This window comes from Miniopterus natalensis, chromosome 6 (genome assembly GCF_054644295.1).
Source record: "Miniopterus natalensis isolate mMinNat1 chromosome 6, mMinNat1.hap1, whole genome shotgun sequence".
NCBI classification, from domain to species: Eukaryota; Metazoa; Chordata; class Mammalia; order Chiroptera; family Miniopteridae; genus Miniopterus; species Miniopterus natalensis.
In genome coordinates, this window is record NC_142086.1 from 4,370,780 (window position 1) to 4,383,210 (window position 12,431).

Sequence of the window (12,431 nt, forward strand, 5' to 3'; positions counted from 1 at the left end):
CTTGAAGCCCAAGTCTTTTGCACAAGGAATCTCTTCCCAGTGTCTGCTTCTCAGAGGATCCAAATTAACACAGTAGGCAGAAACGCTCCAGCCTTGCCTCTCTCCAGCCCGAAGGGTTTAGCTTCACCATCATCTTGGCGGCGTCTGCAGGCCAGTGGGGAAACCTGCGCCTCACAGGCACCCTTCTTTGCGCCCCTGCTTCAGTGGCACAAACCCGAACAACCCTGATGTCACAGACCAGACACCTACCCAAAGGGCCTCACAGTGCTCTTGACAGTGGCCCATCCACTCAGGGCTTTAGCCACCTGCTGACACGAATGTGAAGAAGAAAATGCTAGGAAAGGGTTGCTTTTATCACACAGAGCTGCAGGGTCAAGAAAAAGTTCCAATTGCTTGGAAGAGGGAAAGAAGAGACTGGCTCCCATGGCTGAGGACACACACCACCACTCTCAGTGGAAAGTCACGAATCAGGACCCTACATGCCCAGGAGAAAAGGAGAAGCCTGTCCTGCAAAGCAACACCCCCAGCACCACCTGCGCAGCCGGGTCCCAGCCCCGGCACAGCCTGCACAGCCGAGTCCCAGGCTGTGCACCCCAGGAGCGTGGCCCTTCACCAAGCTCTTTCCTAGGCCGGCTGGTGGCATCACCTTCTCTAGGCAGAAACTCCAGTCCAGATGCATCCTTTGCCCCACCAGTTTGGACATCTGGGCAACTGGGATAGCAGTAGTGTGGACCTGCCCTCTGGGGAACCCCAACCTGCCCCGAAGAGCACACAGCCCTGGGATGAGGCCTGGGCAGCAGACCTCCTCCCTGACGCACCCCCATCCAGCAGACTCAATCTCAGGTCCCGCCTGCGGGGTCGCCTCTGACACAGCCTTGCCTGAGCCCCCCACGCTGGGTCCTCACACCCTCACGGTTGGAACCACTCCCCTATGGCCCAGTTTTACAGATTTACTGTTTAGCTTTGCTGGGCAGACCTGGCTTTGTCTCCCCAGAGACAATGAGGCTGCTTGGGGCAGACTCTGTGCTATTCTTCATCTCTTTCCTCTAGAAAAGCTAAACACTTTCAGCAGAATTAGAACCCAGCTTCCTCTGAGTCCACGAACTCCCTTGGAGTCCAGAAGAAAGGGATCCTCCAAATGTGTGTAGTCGGTCAGTGACCAACGTTTAAAAAAGCTACTTGGAAGAAACATCACACCCAAGGCTCTGATGATGTTGTTGCGGCAGAGCTCGCACCCAGCTCCCCAGCAGATGCCTGGCAGGCCGCGCAGGGCGCCGTTTCTGGGACAGGAGGGAGCAGGGGCAGGGAGGGGAAACAGCCTGGCGAGCACTGTAAGAGGGAAGCAAGGAGAAATATGCGCCCTGTCTCCTGTACTGGCTCTCACTTCATCACCACATTGAAAATACGAGGAAACCACTCGCCCTCCGTAGGCTTTCAGGCCACGTAACACACAGGGCGCTGCTCTAGGACTGTGGGAGTTATAAAAAGGAATAAAATGTCGCCTTGATCCTAAAATATGAAAATGCCGCCAGCCCTTTGCCTCTTGGCCAATCCTGTGATCCAATTTCCAGTAAGACTCAGGTAGAAGCCGTGTCTCCTAAGCCTCCTCCTACAGTGAGCCTGCAGCTCAGCCACGTCCTCGTAAGACCGACAGCCATTCTACAGGATGCCAAGCATTTTCCCAAAGGGACAGTTTTTAAAACACAAAGTGTTAAAATCCCTGGCTATGTTCAGAACTGGTGAGCAGACCCTGTCGCACACGGGCACTGCTGTGGCGCTCTCCCTTCACACGCTCTTCCTGCGGGACCCGGGCTCCCCACTGAACCGCTTAGCCAATCAGACTCTTCGTGGGTTGGATTTAAATGCCACCTGATATTGCGGAGACTTTAGGAGGCTCCCTACCGCCAGTGGAGTTAATACGTGAGGACTGTCGAAGACCCGCGTCTTGCAGTTCTTGCGCTCTGCGCGCCCAGTGGCTGCCAAGCAGACGCTAGATGAGTGAGGTGTTCTCCCTTACAAACGAGAAGGTGAACCTTCAAACTAACAACATTACGTTTCGACTTCCGAAGTGTATCAGACCCCATGGGTGGCCACCCAGCATCCATCCCCCTTTTCCCACCAAAGCCCAGGCCCGTCAGCTCCCCAGCCCTCCCCACGTGCCTGTGGTAAGTGGACCCCCTTCCAGCTAACGGGTGTCCCCATTCCCCCAGGTAACTGGCTCTACAAGAGCATGTGACCCAATCCCAGTCAATAGAAGTCAAGGGAACTGAGCAGGGAGCTTAGAAAAGTTTTGACATCCTAAGGGAGACAGGAGAGGTGACTGGCTTCTTCCCCGGGATGACCCATCTCCCTCCAGCCCGACGCTGAAGTCGCCTGAGCGCGGCAGAGCCGAGGAAGGAGAGGGCCTGGCGCCGAGGACAAGAGCAGGCTGGGACCCGCCAGCCCGAACACCGCTCTTCTCTGGACTTCTGGTTACGCGAGACAATAGGTGCCCGTATCGCCAAGCCTTTTTTAGTCAGGGTTTCTGTTACTATCAGCTGAATGCATCTAACAGATAAAACATTTTTATTTTTTTAACAAGTGATTGTGCAAAGTCCTAAGGAGCCCTAAAGGAGAGACCAATCCTCCACCCACCAAAGTGTTAGGGAAGGCGTCACAGAGGAGGTTCTTAAGGATGGGTAGGAGTTCGCCAGGAGAGGACAGGGCATGGACTGTCTAGGGAGAAGTCTGTGGAAGTTATTGAGCTCAGCGCGAATGCGGCACGCCAAGCAGTTAGGCGTGGCTGACGCAGCGGCTGAGATCAAGGGCCCGCACAGCTGAAGAACGGAGGGTGTCCAAGAAGGGAGAGTGTTGGCCAGAAGGTCTTGTGGAAAAACTGAGTGAGTTCTTAGCTGGCCAGCAGATTTGCTATGTTTTGTAGCAGAGGAAACTGCATTTGGAGACAATTATCTGAAGGAAAAAAGAGAACGGCAGTGTGGCGAGGACATGGAGGGGAAGTTCACGCTAGAAACATTTCTACTTATGTGAGGAAGAACCCAGGAAAGGAGGTGAGGAGAGGAGTTTCGAGGTGACAGCAATCAAGTAAAGCCCAAGGAACAGTGTCCTTTGGCACGAACTGCACTTTTACAGTGGGGGCTCTTTAGGGCAGGGAATCTGTGATGTTGCTTCAGTCATCCAGATAGAAGAATATGAACGGGGGCTTCAAATGCGGGTGAAGAAGGAAACGGTGTAACAAACATCCTTAGCAAGCCGCTCAGCGCCAGCATCTAACTCCTCGCCAGTGGCCACAAATCGTCTTCAAGAGGCGTCGCCACAATTTTTAACTTTCTACTTGACATTACCCACCTGCCCATCTCATCAAGCTTTGTTGCTTAGCTGGCGTAGCGAGATGATATGGGTTTGAACTTCCAATGCTGAGTGCATTTCCTAACATGTCCCCTTCAATACCATCTGCTTGGTGAGGTCTTTTGCTCTTCTCTGCCCTCCCACCAACCTTCTAAATTCACAGGACTAGAGGGAAGTGTGGGTGTTGCTATCAGAGGACACAGTTTATTGCTCTGTGCTGGCTCACTGTCCACTGGTTTTGGTGAAGGAAAGAGTCCCGTAAGGGTTTCGGAGCAGGTCTGGAGTGCCTGCCAGCAAGAGGGTCCCATGGTATTCCCCGGTGGAAAGTGGTCCACGGGGCTGCTCCACCTGGGGATGTCTCCGTTACAGCCTTTATCTTCTCCTAGGACAGACACATGTGGAAATGACAGAAAGTCCCAACATTGGAACTTCCACCACAGTGGGGGGGTCCAATGTTCGTTCCTGTCCTTATTGCAGGACAACACACACACGCGCACCTGCATGCACAGAAACATACACAGACACGAAACACAGCATACACAAACACACACACATTTCCCAGGACTCTGGGATTACTAGCATAGCATTATGGACAACTTCTCCAGAAATGATTTCACCACCAACTTCTACATAATCTAACACTCTTCCTTGCAACCCTCTTAAGAAGTTTACAGAAGGAATATATAAAGTTCTCTAACTAGATACATACTGACTAAAACAAAATTATTTCATGCCTTATAATATTTACACAAAACAGTCTATTTTTTCTCAAACCAGAGTTGGAAACATTACAAAGTATTGCAAAGAGCGAAGTAGGGAGGGACCAGGGCTCCCGCCAATCTGCGCACCGTGCCAGTGAGGAGCACGTCAGTGCCCAGCCAGCCCAGGCTTAGCCTCGCAGGCTGCGCAACGCTGGGAGAGCCCAGGGGCGTAAGTGATGAGTCCACCTTCAGTCTCTCCCCCAAACCCAACTGAATGGCACTAACATGTGATGAAAGCCTACAGTGCAGGATGCACTTGAACAAGACTTTCCCTTCTCAAACTGTTTACAGCACCTTCCACTCCCATTCTGGCCACTGCTGTAAGCCCAGCATGACTGTGGGCTCGTCACGTGGGAGCAGGGGCTGCCGGTCAGCCACGTCCCTCTCCCCAGCATTTCAACCAGGCGCTCAGCAGGCTGGGCTCCCCCTGGGCTTTCTGGGAGGGACAGGATAACAACCTACCCCCCCGCCTTCCCCAGCCTTCCCCTGTTCCGACTCCTGAGAGAGTTACATTTCACAAGCAGACGCTGGTGAGAGGACATGTGGCCAACATTTGAGAGCACAGGCTGTCAAACCTGGTGTTTTTGCCGATTATTCTGCAGAACCCTGGCCAACTGTAAACGTCCGAAGTTTCCATGTCCTTATGTGCAAACTAAAGGCATCGTGCACACTGAGCATGGATAGAGTGAGTATTAGCAGTAAGGACACCGTGTTAGATATCTCAAACTCTTCCTCTGGAAACTTCCAAGGCACCAGCACCTGGCAGAGAGAACGTGGGTTCATTGTCCTGGGTTGGACGCTCGGCCTTTTTTTGGCTCTGAGTGTCAGCTTCCTCATTTGTACCATGAAAGTGGTAATACCTCCCCCAAATGCACAGGCATGCACACACAGCCGGGGGCCTGACGCCGCTGGCCACATACAGCCAAGCCTCCAAGTCAGTCCCAGCCGCGCACTGAGAAGATCTGTGACCTTAGGCAAGTTACTTAAATTTTTGGTGCTTCAGTTTCCCCACTAGAAATGGTTGCTGTGAGGATTAAATGAGTTGGCATATGTAGAGCACTTGTGACAGCAAAGCTCCCACCCTCAATGCTGTCTGTTAGCAATTATTATTAGTAGTATACACTATTTTGATTTGCTAGATGTTTGGCAAACATGAGTTCGCCGTGTCCCCACTTCCCTACCGTACACCTTGAGCTCAGTTTAGACTCTACATAACCTCTGCAAATAGTCTGAGGCATGAGCTCATCGCTGTGATGAGCAGCCATCTGCTTTAGAGCTGAGAGGGACCCTCAGACACCTCACAGCCAACTGCTCAAAGGGCCCCCTCTGTGGTTCCTTAGGGACACAGGAGCCCAGCAGAATAGATAGGAGGCTCTGTTCTTAAAATTCACCTCTGGAAACCTACTGGGGATGTGCCACTGATTTCCCACCTTTCCAGCCTTTCTTTGGCTAACACTGCACAGCATGGGAAGCCTGCCCTGAACTCTGCACCTCCTTCCAACCAAGCTCTTTATACCAAAAAGGAGAGCAAGTGAGATCAGTGGGCTTCTTACCCTCATGACTTTCCTGCAGCGTCCCCCAAATTAAACCAGAGTCACTCTGATCTTCGTGTGCCAGGCGTCCACCAAGCCCTGAGCCCTCGGATAGTCCTCACCACTCCCGTGGTGTGACTTGCTCTCCTCACCTTTGAGAAAAACTCAGCAGTGTGTACCACATGCCCCTTCCAGAAGCAGAGTGGGACCAGGAGAGCAACAGTGGTGAATGACACTGGCCAAGACCCTGGCTGGGAGCAGGGGCTGGGCGTCGTGCCCACAGGGTTCTGGGAGCAAACTGGCTGGATTGGGGTGGCTGAGACATAGATGTCTGGGCTGAAGGCAATCTTGGTCTGAATTTTGAAAGACTTTTGCAGCTGAAAGGGAGCTTAGTAATATCTATCTCCTTCCTCCCTCATTTTACAGATGAGAAAAGTAAGACCAGAGGTAAGTCACTTGCACAAAGTAATGCAGTTAACTCAGGAAAAAGTTCATCAGGATTTAAAAACTCAGATTCCTGAGAGGATCCAGTGCTTTCTCCACGAAGCTGCTACATCTGAAACAGTAAAACACCTGGGGAAGGGCCTCCCAGGCAGGGAAGGCCGGGCAGTGGCCTGAGCCTGTCCCAGGGGCCTGGCAGTCAGCAGGGCAGGGCTGGACTGGGCAGAAAACAGGGACAGCCGGGCGGAGCCACACTGCGTCCAACAGCCCATTTTATCCTGAGGCCCCTCCGAACAGAGCTAATAAAACTGATGCCTTATCATTGTTTAAGAAAGATAGTTTTTGCCCGGCAGGGTGTGGCTCAGCGGTTGGGCATCGACGTAGGATCCAGGCGATCGGGGTTCGATTCCCGGTCAGGGCACAGGCCTGGGTTGCGGGCTGCAGCCGATCAATGACTCTCATCATTGATGTTTCTATCTCTCTCTCCCTCTCCTTTCCTCCGTCTGAAATCAATAAAGATATATTTAAAAAAAGAAAGATAGCTTTTAACCCTCTCTGATTCACGACATAACTATATTTTCTCTAAACTTTGAAAAACATGCTGCTGAGTGAACTAAATTGGCCTTATTACAGTAGTGAGTATACTCTTAAGATTCAGACATAATTTCATAGTTTAATATGACATGGTTTAATGAATTAAAAATCTAAACTTTGCGACTTAAAATTTCACTTCTGCCCACTAAATACTGAACAAAATTTCCACATGAGTTCAGAGGCTGTGCCATGCATTGCAAGGCCATGAAGCCAGAGGGGGAATTCTAAGAGGTTTCAGTTGCTCTGTTCAGCCCTCAAGCGCAGGGCAGTGTGAATGCCCTGTGAAGTGTGGGAGCCCACAGAGATGTGTAATGGAGCTCTTAGTGCTATCAGGACACAGGGGCAATTTTTCTTTTATGAGCAGGAGCAGGGGATATGGGCCCTAAGTGAACAGCACTAAGTGCATCAGCTGCTGTTAATCAATATTTGGACCATTAATAGTCATTTAAGCTTTTAGTCCAATTTCAATGACTATCACCATGGCGTGTATTTCAAACCAGTTACGGACTCTTATCCTTCCAATTTGAAATAATGAGAGCCAGAGAATGTCATGAGTCACAATTACCCATTACTGCTCCTGGTGAAGCAAAAATATTGTTAGAATGTTGCCACTAATTTTTAAAAGCATCCGGTGGCTCCTAATACCAAGAGAAAAGTTATTTTTCATATAGTGGATTATTTGTATTTGGAGTAGCAGATTTATCTCCAAAGAATAGTGGAATCAAACAATATATACAGTATTTTAAGGTTAACAACTTGGAAATTGTTTCTAACAATAAGCAAAAGAGCAGTTAAATGTTACATTTGATCAGTTTTTCTCTCATTTTACTTTAACTGCTCATTTCCTGAGGCCCAACTCCCTAGAATGTTTTAATTGGATTCTCCCGCATACTGATAAAATGCACCAATATCTATTATGTCTTCTAAAGGATATTTGGAACATACCAACCAATCCCAGCAGGAAGGCAGATGGCAGCTGGGCTGAATATTACATGAAATTTGGTGTTTTAGAAACACAACTATGGTTCTTAATACAGAGGAAAGTGACACATTATACACAAAGCTGGTGAGAGCAAGAACAGCATTGATTCCAGCAGAGGGTCTCCTAGCCACCTTCACTGACAAGCATTGGGTACAGCATCGCAAAGGCTTAGAAGATGTTTCATCACCAGCAAACCTATCTGTAGGATGGAGACGACTGAGGGGCAGTTAGCTCTCAAATGTTTGTCTCCTTTAAAACTCTTTAAGTTTACATTTTAACTACAGTTTTGTTTCTTTCCTTCCCTGTGGGTTATCACCATGACCCTGGAGGGACTCCAGCAAGAACCACGAGTTCCATCTGGAAGAGGCAGGGGCCTGTAGGGTCTTATTCTGCCGCTTCACTCTTGGGCCTCCTAGAAAATGGGATCCGTCTCACTAACCCTGACAGCGACGTGAGGGTGCGTCTGGGGCTCACAGCACCTTCTCTCTCCAGGACGATCGCTGAGAATCGACTCATTGTGAAATACCTTTGGCATCTCTTGGAGATGGAGGTTGAATCCCAGCTCAGCAGCTAACTGATTACCTAACCTTTACCTCTGTAAGTCTTTGTTTTCTCTCCTGAGAAAGGGTGTTGCACATACGCTCTCTAAGGCTACTTCCCAGGCTGTGAATTTCAAAGCCCTTTAGCTACTGAGCAGTTTTCACTTGGCATCTCCTTTCCCCTTATCATTTAAAAGTGTTTATTAGAAAGTCCCCTCTTGCTCCTCTGTTGCAGTTTCGCTATTTTGTTACATCACTGACAGAAAGTCCCTAACAAGCTTTGAGATATAACACTTAGGTCATCCCTAAAGAACTATGAGAAGTCACTAATGCCGTCCAGATGGGCTATTTTCAGAGGCGATTGGTGAGAGCGCTTTAAAGATGAGCAGGAACCTGATTAGATACTTGGATGAGAAAAGCACATGCATGGACTCTGACATGAGTGGCTATTAAGTTTGGGGAAGTTACTTTACTTCTTTGAGATTCAGTTTCTTCCTCTGTATAGTAAGAGCTGGAGAAGATACCCTCTAAGATCCCCTTACATTCCAACAACTTTAATTCTATGCCAACAAACACATCAAACAGCACTAAAATAAAAGTATTTTCATTGATTAATATGGCTCAAGATAACTCAAAAATAATCACAATTCTAGTAGTGGAATAGTAATGTCTCCACAATTTTATAAGCCTTCACATTGCTCTGTTTTAGAAATTGCTTTCAATAATTTTTGCATAAAATAAATTGTGAAAGGGTAGAAATCAGACAGTTCAACTTAATCTCACTCTCATAAACTTTAAGTCCAAACTGCCTTAACAATACGAAACCTAGAGAGAAATACTATTTCAACTACAGTGCACTGTGCTAACAAGTTATCACTTCAACCGCAATTTAGAAGTATTTCGTGGAGTTTTTGAAGGTTAAAGATAATCTGGACATTTTCAGGTTCAAAATAAAATTTAGATTTATTTGTTGTGAGTACAAAGTATACTTTTATTTTAATAAGTCACCAAATTTAATCAAAAGTTTCACACAACAGTATCTCTATCATGGATAAGTTGAAATTGGTAAATAAGTCATAGTTCAAATTCAGGGCCAGGAAGAAATCTTTCTCTATAATAAACATTCATAATTTCAAAATCTGTGTTGTTTTGCTAAACTTTGTATAGCCTTTTAATTTAATGCCTAGAAACACATTGTTTCTGGCCCCTCAAATTACATTCCATATCCTCACTGATTATTTATTAGCCGAGTTAAGAGAAAGATTCTGCATTGATGATGGAGAAGGGCCAGTGCCTGGAACCTTGGGCTTGGCATCTGACAACATCGCTTTCTTTCTGTTTGACTGTTTCTCTTCGACCTGACGGGGGCTGCCCCCCTTCAAGTGAGACCTTTGCTGTGTGACTTAACTTTGCACCCTGAGGGGCTCAGCACGTCAGGAGCCGCACTGCTCAGCCTGAGCTCAGCCGCCTGCCGCAGGCTCTCACTCTGAAGCCGCCGCATTTCTTACGGTCTCTGATCTTGACAGCCTCCTTCTTATCGGGACACCGCTGGGTTAGCATGTAAACCGTGCACTGATCCCGTCCCCTGAACCTCAGGCTTCTCGGCTTCCAAAACGATGGAAGCAGAGTGTGTAAAAGCATATTCTTTGCTGTGAATCATGGCAGTGCTGCTCCGGTTTCCATTGTGTTCAGAGTTCCTTTCCAGTGAGGTCAGTGTCTAAACCACTGGTGCCTTGGATTTCACTTTAAAGGATGAGTGGATAGCCTAGACAATGTCACATTTTATTTGGAAATGAATGACATGTAAATTACACAGGAAGAGCAGCACTTTGAGGGTTGAAAGTGTTAAACAAGTGCATCCTCCCCGCAAAAAATACCAATAGTGACCAATTAGAAGGTCTGAAACCAGGCTAAGAAATAAAAAGCACTGCATAAGGAAACTCTTGTGTATCAGAAGGTAGAACATATAATTAAAATGGATTGGGACACAGTTATTGCAATAGGTGGGTGGGGTGCGTTTCTGCAAGTTTTCTTTTTGAAACTTGTTGACTTAAGGGGACTTACTCCAGACATTTTTGTGATGTTAGCTCTAGAACTTTCTAATGCCCCCGGTCCCTCCTGTGCCTGCAGGCATCCTTCCCAGGTCTAACGTTACAGAGAGCTCCAGGTCTGACTCCGCACGTGACAGAGGCCCCGCATCTGTCACAGACGCGCCAGGTGCCGCCTGAGAACAGGTCGGTGACACTGGGCAACAAGGCAACTGTCAGCAGCTCGCCTGCAGAGGCGCCCCCGTTACGCGCAGCGCCTTCCACCAGGCTGACTCCCCGGCTTCCCCCAGCTTCCACTCGGCCCCTGCGCAGGGGTCCCCAGGTTCCCAGCGACAGGTTTCCCACCAGCCCTGCAGGGTCCCCACTCACCGTACAGCATCGCCCCTCCGGTCTCATGCAAGAAGCGAAAGCGATGGTTTTTAAACAGCCAGATGGTGAGAATGGTCAGGATGAGCAGAAAGTTGAAGACCAGCAGCTCCACGGCCCCCTGGTGCTGGAACCGGTCCTCCCCCTGCCCCGCCAGGAGCCCGTGCGGCTGCTCCATCCCGCTCAGCCAGTGGCACCTGGGGAGGGCTGTCGGTGGGCTGCCCGGCGACCGATGGCAGAGTAAACAGGCTGGGGCCCTGGGGAGGGAGCCCGCCGGTTCACACGGCTTCTGGTTACAGCTTCCTGCCTCTGCCTTAAAGCAGCCCCGTCGCTTTTCCACTGGGCGCCTTTCAGCCCGACTCCCACCGCCTGAAAGCACTTCCTTCGATGAAATTACCTTCCACGTGGGACAAGCCTCTGATCTTACCGGTTCCAACAAGTCTTCTTCCAGCTGCATAACTGGGGAATTGTACATAGAGAATAAGACGGATCCCCTTACGTCAGCAACATTTTCTAAGTTCAGAAAGCCAGTTCCTGAAGCCCAGCCTCACTCACATGGGGTTCTCCTCCCCAGCCTAAGCCTACCAGCCTGTGGGGATTGACAGCTCTAGTGTGAGCTAAAAGGACTTCACAGGGATTTTTGTTTTTAAATTGAAAAGCAAGAAAGAATTTAGTATGTGACTATCTCTTTGTTTGACTTTATATAACAGGCAGTCACAAGAGCAATATTCAAACTCTGAATCAATTGTTCTTCTCTTAGCGAGAATAAATGAAAGCAAACGGACAAGAAGAGATTGTGTCCATCTCCAGGCCGTGCTGCTCGACATGTTAAGTCGAGGAAGGAGAGAAGCGGAGCAGCACCTCTGGAGGGAGACACGGTGCAGCCGCCCTCAGTAATGTCACACTTGGGTTTCTCTCTGTAGGGCTTCCGGCTCACACACCCAGGAGCACAGAAACCTGGCGCGGGGGAAGGCCCCTGTCCCGCCCCCGAGGGGCATCTTCCCCCGCAGGGGAGGCCGCGCAGCCACGGCCCGGGCTCCATGGCAGTGACTTCAGCTCCGGCAGGCTGGAGCGGTTCGGGTTCATATTTTTGCGCTTCCCGAGAAGTTCAAGGCGGCACTCGACGGGCCCTGCTGCCTCCTTAGCAGTCGCGATGATTTGTTTGCCTCCGTGGTTTTGCAGCGCAATTAGAAACGTCCCGGGATGCACGGGGTTGTCATCATGTCACGACGTTATTATAGGTCAGGAGTGTTAATCATCTAGCGACCCCACACGTGACAGAAGTAATATTCAATTTACACAGTACAAGTGATTAAGTGAGTAGGACGAGTCCAAATGCTCCTCAAAAGGTCTTGTCACCAAAAGCTAGGGGTCAGGCCCGTGACACATTGGGAGCTCGGGGCTCCGTGACAGCCGCTCCACCCGCCGAGGAAGGCTGGCGGCCCAGCCGCAGCTCTGCTGCGTCAGCCTGTTTGCCTTCTGCAGCTCCCCAAGCTGGCTTCCTCCGGCTGAGCTCAGCAGGGGGTGTTTACTGGGCTGCAGATGTTCTCTAACATCCTGCTTTGAAACCTGTCCGCTAGTGCTTGCAGCACTTCACTAGCTTTGCCAGCAGGTTCTACCTTCATCGCTTCGCAGCCCCACAAGTCTGGACTTGAACTGTTCGAGTTAGGAGACAGCTCAGATTCCAAACCTGGCAATGTCATGTCTTTTTCGGGGTGAGGGGAGATGATCTTTTAATTCTTTTGGTTCCCTTTAATAATGAGCACTCCATCTCAGTAGCATAAACTGTCTTGTGTTGTCTTATTAGGACTTCCAGTTTCACG

General features: G+C 49.5%; 1 protein-coding gene across 1 annotated transcript in view; it reads right to left on the minus strand.

The window, feature by feature from the left end:
- The window catches only part of SLC9A9 (solute carrier family 9 member A9), a 484,070-nt gene extending 473,284 nt beyond the window's left edge, over window positions 1-10,786 (minus strand). The window contains exon 1 of the mRNA XM_087818510.1: window positions 10,612-10,786. Within this exon, the coding sequence (XP_087674636.1) occupies window positions 10,612-10,786 (175 nt within the window). The remainder of the gene's footprint in view (window positions 1-10,611) is intronic.
- Between the last annotated feature and the right edge of the window lie 1,645 nt (window positions 10,787-12,431).